The 27,317-nt window shown below is 39.2% G+C and overlaps 2 protein-coding genes and 1 non-coding gene across 3 annotated transcripts; all 3 read left to right on the plus strand.

Moving 5' to 3' along the window:
- Positions 1–5,704: 5,704 nt before the first annotated feature.
- LOC130952115 (small nucleolar RNA R71) lies at positions 5,705–5,812 on the plus strand. Its single transcript, XR_009074295.1, has one exon. It is a non-coding gene; the product is annotated as a small nucleolar RNA R71 (small nucleolar RNA).
- A 10,548-nt stretch (positions 5,813–16,360) lies between these two features.
- On the plus strand, positions 16,361–17,038 carry LOC130949481 (early nodulin-75-like). The gene has a single exon (XM_057878188.1). It carries the CDS (start codon positions 16,361–16,363, stop codon positions 17,036–17,038), a length of 678 nt encoding a protein of 225 aa, XP_057734171.1.
- Positions 17,039–25,021: 7,983 nt separating this feature from the next.
- Positions 25,022–25,444, plus strand: LOC130949482 (uncharacterized). Its single transcript, XM_057878189.1, has one exon. The coding sequence runs from the start codon at positions 25,022–25,024 to the stop codon at positions 25,442–25,444; it is 423 nt and encodes a 140-aa protein (XP_057734172.1).
- The last annotated feature ends 1,873 nt before the right edge of the window (positions 25,445–27,317 follow it).

Below are 27,317 nucleotides of genomic sequence, written 5' to 3' on the forward strand. Positions count from 1 at the left end.
CGGAATAGAATCCAGTGATTCTTTTGCGTCTGTCACTAACGCCCCGCCCTCAGGAGTTTGAAGCACGTCACAGTCATTCAATCATTGAATCCTACTCAGAATACCACAGACAAGGTTAGACCTTCCGGATTCTCTTGAATGCCGCCATCAGTTCTTGCCTATACCACAAAGACTCTGATCTCACGGAATGGCTGGCTCGGTTGTCAGGCGAGCGCTCGGTTGTCAGGCGATCAACCATGCATCGTGTTATCAGGAATCCAAGAGATAAACATTAGAGCCTCGTTTGCTTGTAGAACAAGAGTGGTTGTCAGTCACTTTGTTCATGAGTGAGAATGATGATGAGCATCACATAATCATCACATTCATCAAGCTCTTGAGTGCGAATGAATATCTTAGAACAAGAACAAGCGGAATTGAATAGAAGAACAATAGTAATTGCATTAATACTCGAGGTACAGCAGAGCTCCACACCTTAATATATGGTGTGTAGAAACTCCACCGTTGAAAATACATAAGAACAAGGTCTAGGCATGGCCGTGAGGCCAGCCCCCAATGATCTAAGAACTAGCTGTCCGAAGATGAAAATACAATAGTAAAAGGTCCTACTTATAGGAAACTAGTAGCCTAAGGATTACAAAGATGAGTAAATGACATAAAAATCCACTTCCGGGCCCACTTGGTGTGTGCTTGGGCTGAGCAATGAAGCATTTTTCGTGTAGAGACTCTTCTTGGAGTTAAACGCCAGCTTTTGTGCCAGTTTGGGCGTTTAACTCCCATTTTGGTGCCAGTTCCGGCGTTTAACGCTGGGAATTCTGAAGGTGACTTTGAACGCCAGTTTGGGCCATCAAATCTTGGGCAAAGTATGGACTATCATATATTGCTGGAAAGCCCAGGATGTCTACTTTCCAACGCCGTTAAGAGCGCGCCAATTGGGCTTCTGTAGCTCCAGAAAATCCACTTCGAGTGTAGGGAGGTCAGAATCCAACAGCATCTGTAGTCCTTTTCAGTCTCTGAATCAGATTTTTGCTCAGGTCCCTCAATTTCAGCCAGAAAATACCTGAAATCACAGAAAAACACACAAACTCATAGTAAAGTCCAGAAAAGTGAATTTTAACTAAAAACTAATAAAAATATACTAAGAACTCAACTAAAATTGCTAAAAACATACTAAAAACAATGCCAAAAGGCGTATAAATTATCCGCTCATCACAACACCAAACTTAAATTGTTGCTTGTCCTCAAGCAACTGAAGATCAAATAAGATAAAAAGAAAAGAATATGCAATGAATTCCAAAAACATCTATGAAGATTAGAATTAATTAGATGAGCGGGGCTTTTAGCTTTTTGCCTCTGAACAGTTTTGGCATCTCACTCTATCCTTTGAAATTCAGAATGATTGGCTTCTTTAGGAACTCAGAATCCAGATAGTGTTATTGATTCTCCTAGTTAAGTATGATGATTCTTGAACACAGCTACTTTATGAGTCTTGGCCGTGGCCCAAAGCACTCTGTCTTCCAGTATTACTACCGGATACATACATGCCACAAACACATAATTGGGTGAACCTTTTCAGATTGTGACTCAGCTTTGCTAGAGTCCCCAATTAGAGGTGTCCAGGGTTCTTAAGCACACTCTTTTTGCCTTGGATCACAACTTTATTTCTTTCTTTTTCTTTTTCTTTCATTTTTTTTCGCCTCTTTTTTTTTTTTTGTATTCACTGCTTTTTCTTCCTTCAAGAATCATTTTTATGATTTTTCAGATCCTCAGTAACATGTCTCCTTTTTCATCATTCTTTCAAGAGCCAACATTCATGAACCACAAATTCAAAAGACATATGCACTGTTTAAGCATACATTCAGAAAACAAAAGTGTTGCCACCACATCAAAATAATTAAACTGTTATAAAATTCAAAATTCATGCAATTCTTATCTTTTTCAATTAAGAACATTGTTTATTTAAGAAAGGTGATGGATTCATAGGACATTCATAACTTTAAGGCATAGACACTAAGACACTAATGATCATAAGACACAAACATAGATAAACATAAGCACTAAAATTCGAAAAACAAGAAAATAAAGAACAAGGAGATTAAAGAACGGGTCCACCTTAATGATGGCGGCTTGTTCTTCCTCTTGAAGGTCTTATGGAGTGCTTGAGCTCCTCAGTGTCTCTTCCTTGTCTTTGTTGCTCCTCTCTCATGATTCTTTGATCTTCTCAAATTTCATGGAGGAGGATGGAATGTTCTTGGTGCTCCACCCTTAGTTGTCCCATGTTGGAACTCAATTCTCCTAGGGAGGTGTTCAGTTGCTCCCAATAGTCTTGTGGAGGAAAGTGCATCCCTTGAGGTATCTCAGGGATCTCATGATGAGAGGGGTCTCTTGTTTGCTCCATCCTTTTCTTAGTGATGGGCTTATCCTCATCAATGAGGATGTCTCCTTCTATGTCAACTCCTACTCATGAACTTCCATTTCTTCTCCAATCATGATGCTATGGATCATGATGGCCCGGTCTATAGTAACTTCGGACCGGTTGCTAGTGGGAATGATTGAGCGTTGGATAAACTCCAACCACCCTCTAGCCACGGGTTTGAGGTCATGCCTTCTCAATTGAACCGGCTTCCCTCTTGAATCTCTCTTCCATTGGGCGCCCTCTTCACAAATGTCAGTGAGGACTTGGTCCAACCTTTGATCAAAGTTGACCCTTCTAGTGTAAGGATGTTCATCTCCTTGCATCATGGGCAAGTTGAATGCTAACCTTACATTTTCCGGACTAAAATTCAAGTATTTCCCCCGAACCATAGTAAGCCAATTCTTTGGATCCGGGTTCACACTTTGATCATGGTTCTTGGTGATCCATGCATTGGCATAGAACTCTTGAACCATCAAGATTCCGACTTATTGAATGGGGTTGGTGAGAACTTCCCAACCTCTTCTTCGGATCTCATGTCGGATCTCCGGATATTCACTCTTTTTGAGTGAAAAAGGGACCTCGGGGATCACCTTCTTCAAGGCCACAACTTCATAGAAGTGGTCTTGATGCACCCTTGAGATGAATCTCTCTATCTCCCATGACTCGGAGGTGGAAGCTTTTGCCTTCCCTTTCCTCTTTCTAGAGGTTTCTCCGGCCTTGGATGCCATAAATGGTTATGGAAAAACAAAAAGCAATGCTTTTACCACACCAAACTTAAAAGGTTTGCTCGTCCTCGAGCAAAAGAAGAAAGAAGAGAGTAGAAGAAGAAGAAATGAGGAAGAAGGGAATGGCTTTGTGTTCGGCCAAAGAGGGGGAGAAGTGGTGTTTAGGTTGTGTGAAAATGAAGGGGTGAAGAAGGGTTTATATAGGAGAGGGGGGTTCATGGTTCGGTCATGTATGGGTGGGTTTGGGAGGGAAAGTGGTTTGAATTTGAAGGGTGAGGTAGGTGGGGTTTTATGAAGGATGGATGTGAGTGGTGAAGAGAAAGATGGGATTTGATAGGTGAAGGGTTTTTGGGGAAGAGGTGTTGAGGTGATTGGTGAATGGGTGAAGAAGAGAGAGAGTGGTGGGGTTGGTGGGGATCCTGTGGGGTCCACAGATCCTGTGGTGTCAAGGAAAAGTCAACCCTGCACCAAATGGCATGCAAAATTGCGTTTTTAGCCAATTCTGGCATTAAACGCCGGGCTAGTGCCCATTTCTGGCGTTTAACACCAGGTTCTTGCCCTTTTCTGGCGTTTAACGCCAGTCTGGTGCCCCTTTCTGGCGTTAAATGCCCAGAATGGTGCCAGACTGGGCGTTAAACGCCCACCTGCTAGCCTTACTGGCGTTTAAATGCCAGTAGGTTCTTCCTCCAGGGTGTGCTGTTTTTCTTCCTGTTTTTCAGTCTGTTTTTGCTTTTTCAATTGATTTTGTGACTTCTCATGATCATCAACCTACAAAAAAAAAACATAAAATAACAAAAGAAAATAGATAAAATATAACATTGGGTTGCCTCCCAATAAGCGCTTCTTTAATGTCAGTAGCTTGACAGAAGGCTCTCATGGAGCCTCACATTTTCTCAGAGCAATGTTGGAACCTCCCAACACCAAACTTAGAGTTTGAATGTGGGGGTTCAACACCAAACTTAGAGTTTGGTTGTGGCCTCCCAACACCAAACTTAGAGTTTGACTGTGGGGGCTCTGTTTGACTCTGATTTGAGAGAAGCTCTTCATGCTTCCTCTCCATGGTGACAGAGGGACATCCTTGAGCCTTAAACACAAAGGATTCTTCATTCATTTGAATGATCAGTTCACCTCCATCAACATCAATTACAGCCTTTACTGTGGCTAGGAAGGGTCTGCCAAGGATGATGGTTTCATCCATGCACTTCCCAGTCTCTAGGACTATGAAATCAGCAGGGATGTAGTGGTCTTCAATCTTCACCAAAACATCCTCTACAAGTCCATGAGCTTGTTTTCTTGAGTTATCTGCCATCTCTAATGAGATTCTTGCAGCTTGCACCTCAAAGATCCCTAGCTTCTCCATTACAGAGAGAGGCATGAGGTTTACACTTGACCCTAAGTCACACAGAGCCTTCTTGAAGGTCATGGTGCCTATGGTACAAGGTATTGAAAACTTCCCAGGATCTTGTCTCTTTTGAGGTAATTTCTGCCTAGACAAGTCATCCAGTTCTTTGGTGAGCAAAGGGGGTTCATCCTCCCAAGTCTCATTTCCAAATAACTTGTCATTTAGCTTCATGATTGCTCCAAGGTATTTGGCAACTTGCTCTTCAGTGACATACTCATCCTCTTCAGAGGAAGAATACTCATCAGAGCTCATGAAGGGCAGAAGTAAGTCCAATGGAATCTCTATGGTCTCATTTTGAGCCTCAGATTCCCATGGTTCCTCCTTGGGGAACTCAGTGGAGGTCAGTGCACGCCCATTGAGGTCTTCCTCAGTGGCGTTCACTTCCTCTCCTTCCTCTCCAAATTCGGCCATGTTGATGGCCTTGCACTCTCCTTTTGGATTTTCTTCTGTATTGCTTGGAAGAGTACTAGGAGGGAGTTCAGTAACTTTCTTGCTCAGCTGTCCCACTTGTGCCTCCAAATTCCTAATGGAGAACCTTGTTTCAGTCATGAAACTTTGAGTGGTTTTGATTAGATCAGAGACCATGGTTGCTAAGTCAGAGGTGTGCTGCTTAGAACTCTCTGTCTGTTGCTGAAAAGATGATGGAAAAGGCTTGCCATTGCTAAACCTGTTTCTTCCACCATTATTGAAACCTTGTTGAGGTCTTTCTTGATTCTTCCATGAGAAATTTGGATGATTTTTCCATGAAGAATTATAGGTGTTTCCATAGGGTTCTCCTAGGTAATTCACCTCTTCCATTGAAGGGTTCTCAGGATCATAAGCTTCTTCTTCAGATGAAGCATCCTTAGTACTGCTTGGTGCATTTTGCATTCCAGACAGACTTTGAGAAATCAAATTGACTTGTTGAGTCAGTATCTTGTTCTGAGCCAGAATGGCATTCAGAGTATCAATCTCAAGAACTCCTTTCTTCTGACTTGTCCCATTGTTCACAGGATTCCTTTCAGAAGTGTACATGAATTGGTTATTTGCAACCATTTCAATTAGCTCTTGAGATTCTGCAGGCGTCTTCTTCAAATGAAGAGATCCTCCAGCAGAGCTATCCAAAGACATCTTGGATAGTTCAGAGAGACCATCATAGAAAATACCTATGATGCTCCATTCAGAAAGCATGTCAGAAGGACATTTTCTGATTAATTGTTTGTATCTTTCCCAAGCTTCATAGAGGGATTCTCCATCCTTTTGTCTGAAGGTTTGGACTTCCACTCTAAGCTTACTCAATTTTTGAGGTGGAAAGAACTTTGCCAAGAAGGCATTGACTAGCTTTTCCCATGAGTCCAGGCTTTCTTTAGGTTGTGAGTCCAACCATATCCTAGCTCTGTCTCTTACAGCAAAAGGGAATAGCATAAGTCTGTAGACTTCAGGGTCAACCCCATTAGTCTTGACAGTGTCACAGATTTGCAAGAATTCAGCTAAGAACTGATGAGGATCTTCCAATGGAAGTCCATGGAACTTGCAATTCTGTTGCATTAGAGAAACTAATTGAGGCTTAAGCTCAAAGTTGTTTGCTCCAATGGCAGGGATAGAGATGCTTCTCCCATAGAAGTCGGGAGTAGGTGCAGTAAAGTCACCCAGCACCTTCCTTGCATTGTTGTTGTTTTCGGCTGCCATGGGTTCTTCTTCTTTGAAGATTTCTGTTAGGTCCTCTACAGAGAGTTGTGCCTTAGCTTCTCTTAGCTTTTGCTTCAAGGTCTTTTCAGGTTCAGGGTCAGCTTCAACAAGAATGCCTTTGTCTCTGCTCCTGCTCATATGAAAGAGAAGAGAACAAGAAAATATGGAATCCTCTATGTCACAGTATAGAGATTCCTTGAGGTGTCAGAGGAAAAGAAAATTAGAAGGAACAGGTAGAAGAATTCGAACTTAGTCAAATAGAGTTCGAATTGTGCATTGAGAAGGAGTGGTACTCCATAAATAGAAGGATGTGAGAAGAGGGGAAGAGAATTTTCGAAAATTAATTAAAAAGATTTTAAAAACATTTGAAAAATTGATTGATAATTTTCGAAAACTAAAAGTGGAAAAGGAATCAAGTGATTTTTGAAAAAGATTTTGAAATTAGAAATCAAAAAGATATGATTGAAAACTAATTTGAAAAAGATGTGATTAAAAAGATATGATTAAAAAGTTATGGTTTTAAAAAGATATGATTGAAAAGATATGATTTGAAAACAATTTAAAAAAAAAGATTTGATTTTAAAAATTAATGACTTGCCTAACAAGAAAAGATATGATTCAAACATTAAACCTTTCTCAACAGAAAAGGCAACATACATGAAATGTTCAATCAAATCATTAATTGTTAGCAAGTATCTTTGAAAAAGGAAAGAAATTGATTTTGAAAACATTTGATTGAAAAGATATGATTTGAAAAAGATTTGATTTTGAAAAACTTTGAAAACTTGAAAAAAAAAAATTGATTTGAAAACAAAATCCTCCCCCTTGTGCCATCCTGGCGTTAAACGCCCAGAATGGTGCACATTCTGGCGTTTAACACCCAGTGCACTACCTTTTTGGGCGTTAAACGCCCAACCAGGCACCCTGGCTGGCGTTTAAACGCCAGTCTGTCCTTCTTCACTGGGCGTTTTGAACGCCCAGCTTTTTCTGTGTAATTCCTCTGCTGCATATTTTGAATCTTCAGTTCCCTGTACTATTGACTTGAAAATAGAACCAAGATCAAATAAACAATGCATGCAAGACACCAAACTTAAAATTAGACACTAGACTCAAACAAGAAACATAAAATCTTTTTTTTTTGGTTTTTATGGTTTTGTAATTTTTTTGTGCTTTTTCGAAAATTATATGAAAATAGAAAATAAAGGTTTCAGAATTCTCAGTTTGGATTCCAGGAATCATTGCAATGCTAGTCTAAGACTCCGGTCCAGGAATTAGACATGGCTTCACAGCCAGCCAAACTTTCAAAAAAAGCTCCGGTCCAAAACACTAGACATGGCCAATGGCCAGCCAAGCCTTAGCAGATCATTGCTCCAATAGCAAGATTGATAGAGATCAACAAGCTCTTGTGATGATCAGTTGAAACCTCGGTCCAATAAGATTAGACATGGCTTCACAGCCAGCCAGACTTCAACAGATCATCATGAAACTCTAGAATTCATTCTTAAGAACTCTGAAAAATACCTAATCTAAGCAACAAGATGAACCGTCAGTTGTCCATACATGAAACAATCCCCGGCAACGGCGCCAAAAACTTGGTGTGCGAAATCGTGATCACTACAACTTCGCACAACTAACCAGCAAGTGCACTGGGTCGTCCAAGTAATAAACCTTACGCGAGTAAGGGTCGATCCCACGGAGATTGTTGGTATGAAGCAAGCTATGGTCACCTTGTAAATCTTAGTCAGGCAGACTCAAATGGGTATAGATGATGAACAAAACATAAAGATAAAGATAGAGATACTTATGTACATCATTGGTGAGAGCTTCAGATAAGCGTATGAAGATGCTTTCCCTTCCGTCTCTCTGCTTTTCTACTGTCTTCATCCAATCCTTCTTACTCCTTTCCATGGAAAGCTTATGCAAGGGTTTCACCGTTGTCAGTGGCTACCTCCCATCCTCTCAGTGGAAATGTTCAACGCACCCTGTCACGGCACGGCTATCCATCTGTCGGTTCTCGATCAGGCCGGAATAGAATCCAGTGATTCTTTTGCGTCTGTCACTAACGCCCCACCCTCAGGAGTTTGAAGCACGTCACAGTCATTCAATCATTGAATCCTACTCAGAATACCACAGACAAGGTTAGACCTTCCGGATTCTCTTGAATGCCGCCATCAGTTCTTGCCTATACCACGAAGACTCTGATCTCACGGAATGGCTGGCTCGGTTGTCAGGCGAGCACTCGGTTGTCAGGCGATCAACCATGCATCGTGTTATCAGGAATCCAAGAGATAAACATTAGAGCCTCGTTTGCTTGTAGAACAAGAATGGTTGTCAGTCACTTTGTTCATGAGTGAAAATGATGATGAGCGTCACATAATCATCACATTCATCAAGTTCTTGAGTGCGAATGAATATCTTAGAACAAGAACAAGCGGAATTGAATAGAAGAACAATAGTAATTGCATTAATACTCGAGGTACAGCAGAACTCCACACCTTAATCTATGGTGTGTAGAAACTCCACCGTTGAAAATACATAAGAACAAGGTCTAGGCATGGCCGTGAGGCCAGCCCCCAATGATCTAAGAACTAGCTGTTCGAAGATGAAAATACAATAGTAAAAGGTCCTACTTATAGGAAACTAGTAGCCTAAGGATTACAAAGATGAGTAAATGACATAAAAATCCACTTCCGGGCCCACTTGGTGTGTGCTTGGGCTGAGCAATGAAGCATTTTTCGTGTAGAGACTCTTCTTGGAGTTAAACGCCAGCTTTTGTGCCAGTTTGGGCGTTTAACTCCCATTTTGGTGCCAGTTCCGGCGTTTAACGCTGGGAATTCTGAAGGTGACTTTGAACGCCGGTTTGGGCCATCAAATCTTGGGCAAAGTATGGACTATCATATATTGCTGGAAAGCCCAGGATGTCTACTTTCCAACGCCGTTGAGAGCGCGCCAATTGGGCTTCTGTAGCTCTAGAAAATCTACTTCGAGTGCAGGGAGGTCAGAATCCAACAGCATCTGCAGTCCTTTTCAGTCTCTGAATCAGATTTTTGCTCAGGTCCCTCAATTTCAGCCAGAAAATACCTGAAATCATAGAAAAACACACAAACTCATAGTAAAGTCCAGAAAAGTGAATTTTAACTAAAAACTAATAAAAATATACTAAGAACTCAACTAAAATTGCTAAAAACATACTAAAAACAATGCCAAAAAGTGTATAAATTATCCGCTCATCAATCCGCCTGTAGAATGGTCCAATGACATCTTGGATAACTCAGATAGACCATCATAGAAGATACCTGTGATGCTCTATTCTGAAAGCATGTTAGAAGGACACCTTCTAATCAATTGCTTGTATCTTTCTCAAGCTTCATAGAGGGATCCCCCTTCCTTTTGTTTGAAGGTTTGAACTTCCACTCTAAGCTTACTCATCTTTTGAGGTGGAAAGAATTTAGCTAAGAAGGCATTGACCAGCTTTTCCCAAGAGTTCAGGTTGTCTCTAGGTTGTGAGTTCAACCATATACTAGCTCTGTCTCTTATAGTAAAAGGGAAAAGCATAAGTCTATATACCTCAGGATCAACTCCATTGGTCTTAACAGTGTCACAGATTTGCAAAAATTTAGCCAAGAACTGATGAGGATCTTCCAATGGAAGTCCATGAAACTTGTAATTCTGTTGCATCAGAGAAACTAATTGGGGCTTAAGCTCAAAGTTGTTTGCTCCAATGGCAGGGATAGAGATGCTTCTCCCATAGAAGTCGAGAGTTGGTGCAGTAAAGTCACCAAGCACCTTCCTTGCATTGTTGGCATTTTTGTTATTTTCGGCTGCCATGTCTTCTTCTTTTTTGAAAATTTCTGTCAGGTCCTCTTCAAAGAGTTGTGCTTTAGCTTCTCTTAGCTTCCTCTTCAGAGTCCTTTCAGGTTCAGGATCAGCTTCAACAAGAATGCCTTTATCTTTATTCCTACTCATATGAAAGAGAAGAAAACAAAGAAAGTATGGAATCCTCTATGTCACAGTATAGAGATTTCTTGATGTGTTAGAGGAAAAGAAGAATAGAAAGATGAGGTAGACTAAGGAGGATTCGAACATATAAAGAGTGGAGAGGGTTCAAATTATTAAGAGAGGAGGAGTGTTAGTGATTAAATAGAAAGAGATGAGAGACGGAGAATTTTCAAAAAAATTTTAAATAAAATAAAATTAGAATTTAAAACAATTAGTTAATTAAAAAGAATTTTGAAAAAGTTGTTAGTGGTTTTCGAAAATTAGAGAGGGAGAAGTAGTTAGGTGGTTTTGAAAAATATAAGAAATAGTAAGTTTTGAAAAGATAAGAGGTTAGAAAAGATTTTTGAAATCAAAATAAAAGAGATATGATTGAAAAAGATTTTATTTTAAAAAGATATGATTGAAAAGATATGATTGAAGAAAGATTTTTAAAAAGATATGATTGAAAAGATATGGTTGAAAAAGATTTGATTTTTGAAAAAGATTTGATTGATAAAAGAGGATATGAAAAAGATATGATTGAAAAATTAGTTTTAAAACTTGAAAATTTTAAAAAAGATTTTAATTGAAAGCAAAACTACCTCCTTGGTCCTATCCTGGCGTTAAACGCCCAGAATGGTATCCATTCTGGCGTTTAACGCCCACTTGTCTACCTCCTTGGGTGTTAAACGCCCAGCCAGGTACCCTGGCTGGCGTTTAAACGCCCAGCCAGGTACCCTGGCTGGCGTTTAAACGCCAGAATTCCTTCTTCACTGGACGTTTTGAATGCCCAGCTTTTTCTCTGTGATTCCTCTGCTGTATGTTCTGAATCTTCAATTCTCTGTATTATTGACTTGAAAAGACATAATTTTGAAATTTTTTTGAATTTTAATGATGAGAGAGAAAAACAACAAAATGAAACTAATCATGAAAAACTAAGATCAAATAAACAATGCATGCAAGAACACTTTGAATGTCAAGATGAACATCAAGAACATATTTTTTTGAAAATTTTTAAGAAAAGAAAGACATGCAAAACACCAAACTTAGAAATTTTCATACTTGAAATACTAACAAATTGAGAATGCACATGAGAAACAACAAAAGACACAAAACAAGAGAATCTAAAGATCAGACAAAGAAAATCATCAAGAACAACTTGAAGATTATGAAGAACACCATGCATGAGTTTTCAAAAATTTGCAAAAAATAAAAACATGTAATTGACACCAAACTTAAAAATTGACACTAGACTCAAACAAGAAAGACAAAATATTTTTAATTTTTATGATTTTATAAATTTTTTTGTATTTTTTTGAAAATTATTTTGAAAAGAAAAATAAGAAATTGTGAGTTCACACTTTTCTCACAACTCCGCGCAGCTGACCAGCAAGTGCACTGGGTTGTCCAAGTAATACCTTACGTGAGTAAGGGTCGATCCCACGGAGATTGTCGGCTTGAAGCAAGCTATGGTCACCTTGTAAATCTCAGTCAGGCGAATTCAAATGGGTATGGGGTTTTGATAATTAAAAGATAAATAAGACATAAAATAAGATAGAAATACTTATGTAATTCATTGGTGGGAATTTCAGATAAGCGTATGGAGATGCTTTGTTCCTTCTGAATCCCTGCTTTCCTACTGCCTTCATCCAGTCATGCGTACTCCCTTCCATGGCAAGCTGTATGTTGGTGGATCACCGTTGTCAATGGCTACCATCCGTCCTCTCAGTGAAAATGGTCCTCTACGGTTTCTCGCATGGCTAATCAGCTGTCGATTCTCGATCGTGTCGGAATAAGATCTATTGATCCTTTTGAGCACTGTCACTGCACCCCACAGTCGCGAGTTTGAAGCGCGTCACAGTCATCCCATTCCGGATCCTACTCAGAATACCACAGACAAGGTTTAGACTTTCTGGATCTCAAGAATGCTGCCAATTGATTCTAGCTTATACCACGAAGATTCTGATCGCACGAAATGGAAGGCTCTGTTGTCAGAGAGGCAACCATGCGTCGTGAACCAGGAGGCCAAGAGATACACACTCAAGCTATTGCATGTAGAACGGAAGTGGTTGTTAGGCACGCATTCATAAGGGAGAATGATGATGAGTGTCACGGATCCTCACATTCATCATGTTGAAGTGCGAGTGAATATCTTAGAATAAGAATAAGCTTGAGTTGAATAGAAGAACAATAGTACTTTGCATTAATTCATGAGGAACAGCAGAGCTCCATAAGGGAATAGTAAGCTCCTTTAAAATTAAAACAAACAAGTCAAGTTGTTAGTTGAAAAAGATTTGAAAATAATTTTGAAAAGATAAGAAATTAGAAAAAGATTTTGAAATTAAAATTTTAAAAAGATATGGTTGAAATTTATTTTGAAAAAGAGTTGAAAGAAAAATTAAAAAGATTTGATTTTTAAAATTAAAGTTGATGACTTGACTAACAAGAAACTAAAAGATATGATTCTAGAATTTAAAGATTGAACTTTTCTTAACAAGAAAGTAACAAACTTGAAATTTTTGAATCAAAACATTAATTGTTAGCAAGGATTTTCGAAAATATGAAATAAAATTAAAAAAAATATTTTGAAAAATTAGTGTTAAAATTTTTGAAAACATTAAAAGAAAAATAAAAGAAAAGAATAAGATAGAAAAAGATGATATAAAAAAAGATAAGATTTTAAAATTTAAAAGAGATGAAAAATGTAGCCATTTAAAATTATGAATAAAAACACGAAAATTTGAAAAAAATGAATTGGAAACGAAATTACCTCCCCTTTGCTGTTCTGGCGTTAAACGCCCAGAATGATAGCCATTCTGGCGTTTAATGCCCATCTGGTAGCCATTTTGGGCGTTTAATACCTGGCTGGTGTTAATGCCAGAAATCCCTTGTTACTGGGCGTTTTTCTGAACACCCAGGATGCTGCTGTTTCTGGCGTTAAACGCCCAGAATGCTGCCCATTCTGTCATTTAACACCAAGAATGATACCTTTACTGGCGTTAAACGCCCATAATGATAGCCATTCTGGCGTTTAACGCCCAAAGTGCCTCTTTACTGGCGTTTTAACGCTAGTGAGCTCTTTTTCTCTGTGATTCCTCTGCTTTATGTTCTGAACCTTCAATTTTCTGTATTATTTACTGAAAAGATATATATATATATATATATATATATATATATATATATATTGAAATTTTGACTTGACTAACAAGAAACAACTAAATTTTAAAAATTTTGACCAAGTCAACTCAAAATTTCGAAAATTATGAGAAGAAAAAGGAAAAGATAATTTTTTTTACTTTTGAATTTTTAATGAGGAGAGAGAAAAACAACAAAATGAAACAAAACATAAAATTTTAAGATCAAAACAAATAATGCATCCAAGAACACTTTGAATGTCAAGATGAACACCAAGAACACTTTGAAGATCATGATTAACATCAAGAACATATTTTTGAAAATTTATACGAAAAGAATGACATGCAAGACACCAAACTTAAGAACTTTTGTACTAGGGTCACTAATGTAACGGCCTAGCCCCGAAGAAACGGCGCTTTTTCGGGATCAAACGGAATTTTTACAGAATTTTTAGGAATTTCTATGCATATAAGCACCTCCACTGCACAGGTGCTGCGTCATCAAGCTGCTGAGTCAGCAGCTTGATTGCACAGGACACCTCTCCTAATCTAAGTAGGCACATCGCGAAGAGTTGCGTTTTTTAGCCACTTCGGGCCCGAATTTCAAAATTCTGATTTTCGTGGTTAGTCTCTATGTGACGAGCCGGTCACGAATTTCGAGAGAAAAATTATATTAATATAATATTCATATATTATTATTTTATTCAGAATATTATATTATTATCTTCTTTATTGTGATTAATGTTGATCTATGTTTAGTAATATAATAACTGAGTTAGAAATCTACCGGTAACGGATAATACCGGCATTCTTAGATGAACTTAGCACTGCTAATGCTTCATCATATATCTTTTATTCTTATGATTATCCAGTTACTAGTGTCATTTACACTAAGTAACTTAATGTTTATCCATTAGCAGTGTAATTACTTAAGTTCTAATACATCTAGTTTTAGTAATTATCCTTTTATGAGATATTTTGACAAGTAACTTTTGGATAATCATCATCCAAAAGCCACGGCCTCCCTTGGACAGCTTGGCTATCATTTTTGTTCTTGGAAAAGCTTAGAACACCATGAAAGAAAACCATGAAGCTTCCATGAACACCTGAGCTTCTTTCTCCGTTCTTTCTCAAACCGAAACCCCTATCAAAAATCTAATCTTACCAAAGTGTTCACCTCTTCCTCCTCTTCATTTCTATGTCACTTTTCATGGAGTAAATCAAGGTATGAAGGCTCCTCCTCCTCCTTGAAGATTCGGCCATGGTGGTTCCTTAAGCTAATGATGTTTTCTTCATGTTTTCTCTTAGGATCTCTTATTCAATCACCAAAAGCTCCAAGAAAACGTGATTTCTAGTTACCTTAAGGTGAGGAAAACCTTCTTTTCATCATCATGAAGCCTCAGCCTTCATGGTTCATAAGATTCTAAAATTGTTTTTGATGTTAAAATAGAAGTAAAAGTTCTTCTGGAAGCTTGTTTTTGGTGCAATCTTGGACAGCAGCAAAGGAGGTAAGGTTTGGTAAATTAATCAATGATTGGCTGTGTTCTTGAAGTGTTAAATAAGATCTTGTTGCTTGAGGTTTGATTTTGGGTGTTTGTGTGATGGTTTGATCATGAAATCTTGTTGTTTAATGCTTGAAAATCATGTTTATGATGGTTTTGAAGTGGCTGTTGGTGCTGCTGGAAAACGTGACATTCCAGCCATGAAAATCATGATTTTTGATGCTTATTTGATGTGTATTTGATGGATGAAAAGTTTCTCTTTGGTTTGATAAAAATCGGGTTCAAATCGGTTTCCGAAAAGATTGAAAAACTAGCTGAAAATCAAGCAGAAATCTGATGAACTTTTGGAAAAATGTTTTTGTTTTGGGAAGAACATGAAAACATGTATTCATGGAGTTTTGGGGTCAAAATGCAATTATTAAAAAGTTTGGGGTTGAAAATTAATTAATCAAAAGTTGAGGGGCTAAAGTGCAATTATTAAAAGTTATAAGGGTCAAAGTGCAATTTCCAAGAAGTCCGGGGGTCAAAATGTAATTTTTGAAAGTTAAATAAAATATTATTTTAATAATAAAATATTAATATATTATTTTATTAATAATATTATTTTAATAATAATATTATTTTATTAATAATAATAAAATATTGATAAAAAGACAGTTTTTACTAAAAGCCTCAGGAAGGCAGTTTTGAGTCCAGAATTCTCTAATTTCCTTTACGAAACACCTAAGAAGAGGTATAAGAGAAGATATAGAGGTATAGGAGGTAAAGAAACAAGATTTTGAAACCTGTGTTTATGTTAAAAAGAAAAGGAGTTAAAAGTGATATAGCTGTGTACCTGACCTTACAGAGTAAACAGAGAATTGTAAAATGAGCTTTCTGTGATGTTTTAATGCTTGATTTATGATGATTGCTAAGTGATGGAAAGTATGGTTATATGTGAATTATGAGCCTTCGGGAAATGCTTGTGAATGTTGTGCGGGGACGCCCGTATTGTGATGTTGCTTCCCAGACAGGCTGCGGTAGAGTAGTACCAGCCCTGCAAGCTGAATGCTTGGTAGAGGCCTGACTCGCATACCTGCGGTATATTGAGACCTGAGCAAATACCAGCCCTGCAAGTCGAGAGCACTTGGTAGAGGGTATACGGTACTTAATCTGGGATTAAGTTCTGGGAAGGCCTTATCTGACTTGGAGGGTCGGATTGTGTCGGGTGCGGGTCGAAACCGGCAAATGAGCTCATTACCTGCAGTAGGGACAGACATGCATCATACTTGTTTGTGCATTATTTATAGCTTATCTTCTTGTGTTCTTGTTCTATTCCTTGTTTGTTTGAGCATAACTGTGTGATTGCATATTAATGTGTGAATGTACATTTACTTCCTATTTTCTCTCTTGTTCATGTGTTAGTTTATGTTGCTGTTATGTACATATTACTCTACATTTATTTATACTTCTATGACCACGGACATAATAAATGAACTTAACTGTAAACCCTGACCTTACTAAGAACTCCCCAGTTCTTACCCCTTACACCTCTACAGATGGACACGGGAGTCCTATTCTACGAGATTGATCCACCGTACATCCACAAGGACCCGGTGCGCGGCGAGTATTACATCTACTGTGCGGTATCTCGTATCCGTAATTATGTAGTTCGTGGTAGACCTTTCCAGTACCCTATTAGGACAGCATACTTTAATCCTGATGCACCTTATGACTTTCCTTTATCTTGGTTACACCCCGGAGGTCCTGGGATACCTCATCCTGAGGAGCAGATGCCACCTCTACCTGACTATCCTCCTCCACCTGAACCTCCTCTACCTGATGAGCCTATACCTGCCCAGCCTATCCATGAGGCACCTCCTGCACCTTTTGTCCTTAATGAGTGGGGTGTTCCTGTGTTGCCACCCGAGCTTGATTCTTTACCTGGGCTGATCGAGCCTCCTGTCTTTGATGAGCAGCAGGGACATGAGTATGATCAGATCATGGAGGCACCACCTCCTTCTCTCGACTGTATTTTGTTTGGTAGCTATCCTTTTATGGTTCCTGTGGCCAGCAGTGGTTCCTCTGCTATCACTCCGGCAGAAGAAGAGGACGAGGAAGAAGAAGATCCCGAGGAAGATCCTAACTTCATAGTTATCTCCTCTGACAGCGATGACGATGAGCCAGACGAGGCACCAGCAGGCGAGCATCACCATTCGCCCGGTGGTTTTCCGTGAGGTACTCTGGACCAGGATTGAGGAGACTTTTTGAGACGCCTAGTCTAACTTCAGTACATTAGAGTGTCTCCCTCACTTTTGTTAGCATGATTAGAGGGAATAGGCATATCATAGAGTTAGGCTAGTCTGGGTGCCAGCTTAGGGGCTTTTGGTCAGGCCAGGCCCTGGGGCGACTTATGTACATATATGTACATACTATATGAGTCACTGACTTAAGGGTGTTGTACAATAGCTCTATGCTTATATGACTGAGCCACTTCTGTAACATGGTGTATATTATAGTGTGTTGTTCCATATTCTGTTATTTTTTGTTTTATGTTTGTGAATGTTGAATTATCCCTTGATATATGGAAGGTATGCGACTTTAAATTATTCTTGTTTTAAAAAAAATTTACTTGTAAAATTCGCGGGGTTTTAACAACGTACAGGCTTATATTTATTAATTAATAATACAAAAAGGAAAAACAAGTTGGTAACATTCCATTTCTAGTATGATCTAGACATGCTAGAAGTTGGGTCGTTACAATTTGGTATCAGAGCAGTTCTTCCTGTTAGAGCCTGGGGAATGGACTGAATCATGCTTTATTGTATGCTCTGTGGTGTGTCTCATGCTTATAGGGTATCTATGTGATATGTGTTGCATGAATGTCTTTGTGCTTTTATTCTGATAATGTTCACGTCCAACTTGAGGTATTAAGACTGATCACCTTGGTATTGATTGTTTGGTGTGAATAGAATCAGGATGCCTCCACGGAGACGTAGCGATCAGGAAGGGTCTACTGTTAACAATCCACTACGAAACGATGATAATCTGTTTGCTGTGATTCACGCTATGGCTGAGGCTGTGCGTGAAACGGCGACTGCTACTACCCGAGTAGTTAACCGTCTGAGGGAACGTAATGGAGAGCTTAACAATGACCGTAACGGTGAGAATGGTGGGAACGGTGATGGAGATAACATGAATCATGATAGGCCTATGACATTAGCTGCTTTCTTGAAAGTTAATCCACCGAAGTTCAAGGGTACGACTGTAGCAACTGAAGCTGATAATTGGTTCCGAGGCATAGAAAGGTCCTTGAGGGCACAACATGTCCCGGAAGAACAGTATGTAGAATTTGCTACTTATATGTTGGAAGGGGATGCTCAGCACTAGTGGCAGGACATTCAACGTTTACTGCAGCAAGATGAGGGTAATATTTTGTGGAATGTTTTCAAAGAAGAGTTCTATAAGAAGTACTTTCCTAGAGCTACTTGTGAGGCAAAGGAGATGGAGTTGATGCAGTTAAAACAGGGAAGTATGTCTGTTGCTGAGTATACAAGGAAGTTTGAAGATTTATGTCGTTTTTCCAAGGTTTGTCAAGGGAATCATGCAGATTTCGAAGAGTGGAAATGATTGAAATTTGAAGGAGGACTCCGTGAAGATTTGTTAAACTCAGTGGTTCCATTGGAAATATGGAATTTTGCGGAGTTGGTTAATAAGAGTCAGCTAGTAGAAGACTGTACTAAGAAGATAGCTGCAACTCGGATGAATCGCCCAGGATCTTCTTTTCAGAATTATAATCGGTATACAGCTCCCCAGGGAAGGAATTTTAAGCAGGGAGCAATGCCTTCACGAAGGTACAATCAGAATAGAAATGTTCATGCACATCCTACAGGAGGGAATGGAGGAAGAATGAGACAGGATATGGGTAAGCGACCTCAGCAGGCGCAGATGCGACCAGTATGTAGGCAGTGTGGAAAGGAGCATGGAGGTAGACCTTGTCAACTTACAGGCATTATCTGTTTTTCTTGTGGTCAGCCTGGACATATGGCTAAGGACTGTCCGAAGAAGCCAGTACAAGGAATAGATAGGCCGCGACAGCAATGGCGTGTGTTTGCTATGACTGCTGATGACGCAATGAAATCAGACTCCCTAATCCAAGGTCAGTGCTATGTCAAATCTCGACTCTTAACTGTACTGTATGACTCTGGTGCATCACATTCATTTATTTCTGAGACTGTTGCGCATGAGTTGGGATTAGATTTCACCATGTTAGATTATAATCTAATTGTTCGTACACCCACATCTCAAAATGCCTTGACTAGTCAAGTATGTCAACACGTGCTTTTTGTTATTGAGGCTAGGACTTTTATACATGACCTGGTTTGTTTGCCTTTGTGTGGTTTAGATATTATCTTAGGTCTAGATTGGTTGTCTAAGCATCAGGTTTTCCTTGATTGTTTTAAACGAATTGCTATATTTCCATCATCTGAAATGCACACTGAACCAGTTGAGTCTTGTACCTTCTATTTGAATTCCCTAAGAGTTATTTCTAGAAATAGTGGGTTAGAGGGTTACGTTCTACTATCGGCTAGCTCAGAAACTAATGAACAAGACTTGGAGCAAATTCGAGTGGTGAAGGAGTTTCCTGATGTTTTTTCGGATGATATACCTGAGTTTCCACCTCAGAGAGAGATAGAGTTTAGTATTGATCTGGTTTTTGGAGCCGGGCCAATTTCTATAGCACCGTATCAGATGTCACCGTTGGAACTAGCAGAGTTAAAGAATCAGTTGGATGAATTGCTGGGGAAGAAGTTTATTCGTCCGAGTGTATCACCATGGGGAGCTCCAGTGTTACTAGTAAAGAAGAAGGATGGTGGAATGAGGTTATGTGTGGATTATCGGCAATTGAACAAGATCACAATCAAGAACAAGTATCCACTCCCAAGGATAGATGATCTGATGGACCAGCTGAGAAGTGCGACAGTATTCTCGAAGATTGATTTGCGGTCAGGTTACCATCAAATCCGAGTGAAGGAATCAGATATACCTGAGACTGCCTTTCGAACTAGGTACGGTCACTATGAGTATACGGTTATGTCCTTTGGACTGACTAATGCTCCTGCTGTATTCATGGATTATATGAATCGCATTTTTCGTCCGTATCTAGATCAGTTTGTGGTAGTCTTTATAGATGATATCCTCATCTATTCCAAGACAGAAGAAGAACATGGAGAGCATTTGAGGATTGTGTTGCAAATATTAAGAGCACGGAAGCTATATGCGAAATTGTCGAAATGTGAGTTTTGGGTGATAGAAGTGGCATTCTTGGGACATGTGATCACACGAGATGGTATAACTGTAGATCCTTTAAAGATCGAGGCCGTAGTACAATGGAAGCAACCCAAGACAGTTACAGAAGTTCGTAGTTTCTTGGGGTTAGCAGGATACTATCGGCGGTTTATCAAGGGTTTTTCACAGATAGCTATACCTTTGACTCGCCTTACTAGGAAGGAAGTTCCGTTTGAGTGGACAGAGAAGTGTGAAGAAAGCTTTGAAACTTTAAAGGTAAAATTGACGACGGTGCCAGTTTTGGTGTTACCAGACCCACAGGAACCTTTTGAGGTGTATTGTGATGCTTCTTTCAAGGGACTTGGATGTATATTGATGCAGCATAGGAATGTGGTAGCTTATGCTTCGAGACAATTAAGACCTCACGAAAGGAACTATCCGACACATGATTTGGAATTAGCAGCAGTGGTCTTTGCACTTAAGATTTGGAGGCACTATTTGTACGGAGCCCAATTTGAAGTTTTCTCTGATCATAAGTGTTTGAAGTATATCTTTGATCAGAAAGACCTTAATATGAGGCAGAGGCAATGGATGAAATTCTTAAAAGATTATGATTTTAAGTTGAGCTATCATCCTGGGAAGGCAAATGTAGTCGCAGATGCTTTGAGTCGGAAGAGTTTGGGCATATCTTAGATGATGATCAAGGAAGAAGAAATGATCTCAGCCTTTGAAAACTTAAAATTAGGAATGAGAGAGACATCAAGAGGAATTGTTATGGCGCAACTACAATTAACATCTGACTTTAAGATAGCTATTCAGCAAGCTCAAGCCCAGAATTCAGGAATACTGGCATTGTTAACACGGATGAAGGCAGATCAGCCGGAAGAGGTATGCCAAGATAAAAAGGGAATATGGAGATATAGGAACAGAATTTGTGTACCTGCTCAGGAGGACTTAAGAAAGAACATTCTGACCGAAGCTCATGAAAGCAGATTTTCTATCCATCCCGGGACGACTAAAATGTACCAAGATCTGAAGAAGATGTTCTGGTGGCCGGGAATGAAGAAAGATGTAGCAACGTATGTTTCAAAGTGTCTCACTTGCCAGAAGATTAAGGTGGAACATCAAAAACCACCTGGAACCCTACAACCATTGGAGATACCGCAATGGAAATGGGAAGAGATTACGATGGATTTTGTTATTGGGTTACCAAGAACCTCTGCCGGGCATGATGCAATTTGGGTAATTGTAGATCATCAATTGACAAAATCAGCGCATTTTCTACCAATTCAAATTGGTCACAGCTTGGAGAAATTTGCCCGGTTATACATTCAAGAGATAATACGAGTGCATGGAATACCTTCATCAGTTGTGTCAGACAGAGATCCAAGGTTTACTTCTAGATTTTGGAGAGCTCTACAGAAAGCTTTTGGGACAAAGTTGCACTTAAGTACAACATATCACCCACAGACTGATGGACAGACAGAACGAACAATTCGTACCTTGGAAGATATGTTGAGATCTTGCGTGATGGACCAACAGGGTAACTGGGACAAATACTTGCCATTGATTGAGTTTGCCTACAACAACAGTTATCAACAGAGTATCGGAATGGCACCATATGAGGCCCTCTACGGAAGAAAGTGTCAATCACCATTATGCTGGTATGACAAGGAGGAAGGCAGGATTTTGGGGCCAGACTTGGTACAAGAAACTACCGAACGGATTAAGCACATTCGAGAGAAGATTCAAACTGCCCAAAGTCGACAAAAGAGCTATTCAGATATTAGGCGTAGGCCCTTAGAATTTAACGAAGGAGACCATATTTTCTTAAGAGTGACACCTACGACTGGAATAGGTAGAGCTCTTAGGACTAAGAAATTGAATCCACATTACTTAGGTCCTTTTCAAATTCTTAAAAGAGTCGGTCCAGTAGCATACCAAGTAGCTCTCCCTCCTTATTTGTCAAACCTTCATGATTTTTTCATGTTTCACAACTCAAAAAGTATAATCCCGACGAAAGCCATGTTTTACAACTAGAGACAATACAGCTGCAAGCTGACTTGACATATCAAACCCTACCAGTCAGGATTGTGGAGCGAAGTGACAAACAGCTTAGAGGTAAGACAGTATCATTGGTTAAGGTAGCATGGGGACAAACTGGGACTGAAGAGTACACATGGGAGCTGGAAGACAAGATGAGAACAGACTACCCGTTTCTCTTTTCAGGTAATTGAAATTTTGAGGACAAGATTTTCTTTTAGGAGGGTAGAATGTAACGGCCTAGCCCCGAAGAAACGACACTTTTTCGGGATCAAACGGAATTTTTACAGAATTTTTAGGAATTTCTATGCATATAAGCACATCCACTGCACAGGTGCTGCGTCATCAAGCTGCTGAGTCAGCATCTTGATTGCACAGGACACCTCTCCTAATCTAAGTAGGCACATCGCGAAGAGTTGCGTTTTTGAGCCACTTCGGGCCCAAATTTCAAAATTCTGATTTCCGTGGTTAGTCTCTATGTGACGAGCTGGTCACGAATTTCGAGAGAAAAACTATATTAATATAATATTCATATATTATTATTTTATTCAGAATATTATATTATTATCTTCTTTACTGTGATTAATGTTGATCTATGTTTAGTAATATAATAACTGAGCTAGAAATCTACCGGTAACGGATAATACCGGCATTCTTAGATGAACTTAGCACTGCTAATGCTTCATCATATATCTTTTATTCTTATGATTATCCAGTTACTAGTGTCATTTACACTAAGTAACTTAATGTTTATCCATTAGCAGTGTAATTACTTAAGTTCTAATACATCTAGTTTTAGTAATTATCCTTTTCTGAGATATTTTGACAAGAAACTTTTGGATAATCATCATCCAAAAGCCACGGTCTCCCTTGGACAGCTTGGCTATCATTTTTGTTCTTGGAAAAGCTTAGAACACCATGAAAGAAAACCATGAAGCTTCCATGAACACCTGAGCTTCTTTCTCCGTTCTTTCTCAAATCGAAACCCCTATCAAAAATCTAATCTTACCAAAGTGTTCACCTCTTCCTCCTCTTCATTTCTATGTCACTTTTCATGGAGTAAATCAAGGTATGAAGGCTGCTCCTCCTCCTTGAAGATTCGGCCATGGTGGTTCCTTAAGCTAATGATGTTTTCTTCATGTTTTCTCTTAGGATCTCTTATTCAATCACCAAAAGCTCCAAGAAAACGTGATTTCTAGTTACCTTAAGGTGAGGAAAACCTTCTTCTCATCATCATGAAGCTTTAGCCTTCATGGTTCATAAGATTCTAAAATTGTTTTTTATGTTAAAATAGGCGTAAAAGTGCTTCTGGAAGCTTGTTTTTGGTGCAATCTTGGACAGCAGCAAAGGAGGTAAGGTTTGGTAAATTAATCAATGATTGGCTGTGTTCTTGAAGTGTTAAATCAGATCTTGTTGCTTGAGGTTTGATTTTGGGTGTTTGTGTGATGGTTTGATCATGAAATCTTGTTGTTTAATGCTTGAAAATCATGTTTATGATGGTTTTGAAGTGGCTGTTGGTGTTGCTGGAAAACGTGACATTCCAGCCATGAAAATCATGTTTTTTTATGCTTATTTGATGTGTATTTGATGGCTGAAAAGTTTCTCTTTGGTTTGATAAAAATCGGGTTCAAATCGGTTTCCGAAAAGATTGAAAAACTAGCTGAAAATCAAGCAAAAATCTGATGAACTTTTGGAAAAATGTTTTTGGTTATTGGAAGAACATGAAAACGTGTATTCATGGAGTTTTGGGGTCAAAATGCAATTATTAAAAAGTTTGGGGTTGAAATTTAATTAATCAAAAGTTGAAGGGCTAAAATGCAATTATTAAAAGTTATAGGAGTCAAAGTGCAATTTCCAAGAAGTCCAGGGGTCAAAATACAATTTTTGAAAGTTAAATAAAATATTATTGTTTTAATAATAAAATATTAATATATTATTTTATTAATAATATTATTTTAATAATAATATTATTTTATTAATAATAATAAAATATTGATAAAAAGACAGTTTTTCCTAAAAGTCTTAGGAAGGCAGTTTTGAGTCCAGAATTCTCTAATTTCCTTTACTAAACACCTAAGAAGAGGTATAAGAGAAGATATAGAGGTATAGGAGGTAAAGAAACAAAATTTTGAAACCTGTGTTTATGTTAAAAAGAAAAGGAGTTAAAAGTGATATAGCTGTGTACCTGACCTTACAGAGTAAACAGAGAATTGTAAAATGAGATTTCTGTGATGTTGTAATGCTTGATTTATGATGATTGCTAAGTGATGAAAAGTATGGTTATATGTGAATTATGAGCCTTCGGGCAATGCTTGTGAATGTTGTGCGGGGACGCCCGTATTGTGATGTTGCTTCCCAGACAGGCTGCGGTAGAGTAGTACCAGCCCTGCAAGCTGAATGCTTGGTAGAGGCCTGACTCGTATACCTGTGGTATATTGAGACCTGAGCAAATACCAGCCCTGCAAGTCGAGAGCACTTGGTAGAGGGTATGCGGTACTTAATCTGGGATTAAGTTCTGGGAAGGTCTTATCTGACTTGGAGGGTCGGATTGCGTCGGGTGCGGGTCGAAACCGACAAATGAGCTTATTACCTGCAGTAGGAACAGACATGCATCATACTTGTTTATGCATTATTTATAGCTTATCTTCTTGTGTTCTTGTTCTATTCCTTGTTTGTTTGAGCATAACTGTGTGATTGCATATTAATGTGTGAATGTACATTTACTTCCTATTTTCTCTCTTGTTCATGTGTTAGTTTATGTTGCTGTTATGTACATATTACTCTACATTTATTTATACTTCTATGACCACGGACATAATAAATGAACATAACTGTAAACCCCGACCTTACTAAGAACTCCCCAGTTCTTACCCCTTACACCTCTACAGATGGACACGGGAGTCCTATTCTACAAGATTGATCCACCGTACATCCACGAGGACCCGGTGCGCGGCGAGTATTACATCTACTATGCGGTACCTCGTATCCGTAATTATGTAGTTCGTGGTAGACCTTTCCAGTACCCTATTAGGACAGCATACTTTAATCCTGATGCACCCTATGACTTTCCTTTATCTTGGTTACACCCCGGAGGACCTGGGATACCTCATCCTGAGGAGCAGATGCCACCTCCACCTGACTATCCTCCTCCACCTGAACCTCCTCTACCTGATGAGCCTATACCTGTCCAGCCTATCCATGAGGCACCTCTTGCACCTTTTGTCCTTGATGAGTGGGGTGTTCCTGTGTTGCCACCCGAGCTTGATCCTTTACCTGAGCCGATCGAGCCTCTTGTCTTTGATGAGCAGTAGGGACATGAGTATGATCAGATCATGGAGGCGCCACCTCCTTCTCCCGACTGTATTTTGTTTGGTAGCTATCCTTTTATGGTTCCTGTGGCCAGCAGTGGTTCCTCTGCTATCACTCCGGCAGAAGAAGAGGACGAGGAAGAAGAAGATCCAGAGGAAAATCCTAACTTCATAGTTATCTCCTCTGACAGCGATGACGATGAGCCAGGCGAGGCGCCAGCAGGCGAGCATCACCATTCGCCCGGTGGTTTTTCGTGAGGTACTCTGGACCAGGATTGAGGAGACTTTTTGAGACGCCTAGTCTAACTTCAGTACATTAGAGTGTCTCCCTCACTTTTGTTAGCATGATTAGAGGGAATAGGCATATCATAGAGTTAGGCTAGCCTGGGTGCCAGCTTAGGGGCTTTTGGTCAGGCCAGGCCCTGGGGCGTCTTATGTACATATATGTACATACTATATGAGTCACTGACTTAGGGGTGCTGTACAATAGCTCTATGCTTATATGACTGAGCCACTTCTGTAACATGGTGTATATTATAGTGTGTTGTTCCATATTCTGTTATCGTTTGTTTTATGTTTGTGAATGTTGAATTATCCCTTGATATATGGAAGGTATGCGACTTTAAATTATTCTTGTTTTAAAAAAAATTTACTTGTAAAATTCGCGGGGTTTTAACAACGTACAGGCTTATATTTATTAATTAATAATACAAAAAGGAAAAACAAGTTGGTAACATTCAATTTCTAGTATGATCTAGACATGCTAGAAGTTGGGTCGTTATAACTAACAATTCGAAAATGCACAAGAAAAACAAGGAAAAACACAAAACAAGAAAAATTAAAGATCAAACAAGGAAAATCATCAAGAACAACTTGAAGATCATGAAGAACATAATGCATGAATTTTTGAAAATTTTAAGAAACTTAAATTAAAAAAAAAATGCAGTTGACACCAAACTTAAAATTTGACACTAGACTCAAACAAGAAAGAAGATTACCCAATCTAAGCAACAAGATGAACCGTCAGTTGTCCAAACTCGAACAATCCCCGGCAACGGCTCCAAAAACTTGGTGCACGGAATTGTGATCACACTTTTCACAAACTTCGGTACAACTAACCAGCAAGAGCACTGGATCATCCAAGTAATAAAAGCTTACGCGAGTAAGGGTCGACCCAATGGAGATTGCCAGCTTGAAGCAAGCTATAGTCATCCTGTAAATCTTAGTCAGGCGGATTCAATTGATTATGAGTTTTGATAATTGAAAGATAAATAAAACATCAATTAAAATAAAGATACTTATGTAATTCATTGGTGGGAATTTCAGATAAGTGTTTGGAGATGCTTTGTTGCTTCTGAACCTCTACTTTCCTATTGTCTTCATCCAATCATGCCTGCTCCCTTCCATGGCAAGCTGTATGTTGGCGAATCACCGTTGTCAATGGCTACCATCCGTCCTCTCAGTGAAAATGGTTCAACTATGGTTTCTGTACGACTAATCAACTGTCGGGTTTCTCGTCTCGGATGAAAAATACCAGGCACAGCTAATCATCTGTCAGTTCTCACTTTTGTCAGAATAGGATCTCTCTATCCTTTTGCACACTATCACTGTGCCCAATATTCGTGAGTTTGAAGCTCGTCACAGTCATCTCGTCCTAGATCCTACTCGGAATACCACAGACAAGGTTTAGACTTTTCGGATCTCAGGAATTCTGCCAATTGGTTATAGCCTATACCACGAAGGTTCTAACCTCACAGACTCGGTCCGTGGATCAGAGACCCAAGAGACTATACTCTGGCTGTCATCCAATGACTACGTTGAACATCATGTAGAACGCTTGTGGTTGTCAGGCACGCGGATCTTGGCTAAGCGAGTA

The sequence above is a fragment of the Arachis stenosperma genome, chromosome 9, assembly GCF_014773155.1.
Source record: "Arachis stenosperma cultivar V10309 chromosome 9, arast.V10309.gnm1.PFL2, whole genome shotgun sequence".
Classification (NCBI taxonomy): domain Eukaryota; kingdom Viridiplantae; phylum Streptophyta; class Magnoliopsida; order Fabales; family Fabaceae; genus Arachis; species Arachis stenosperma.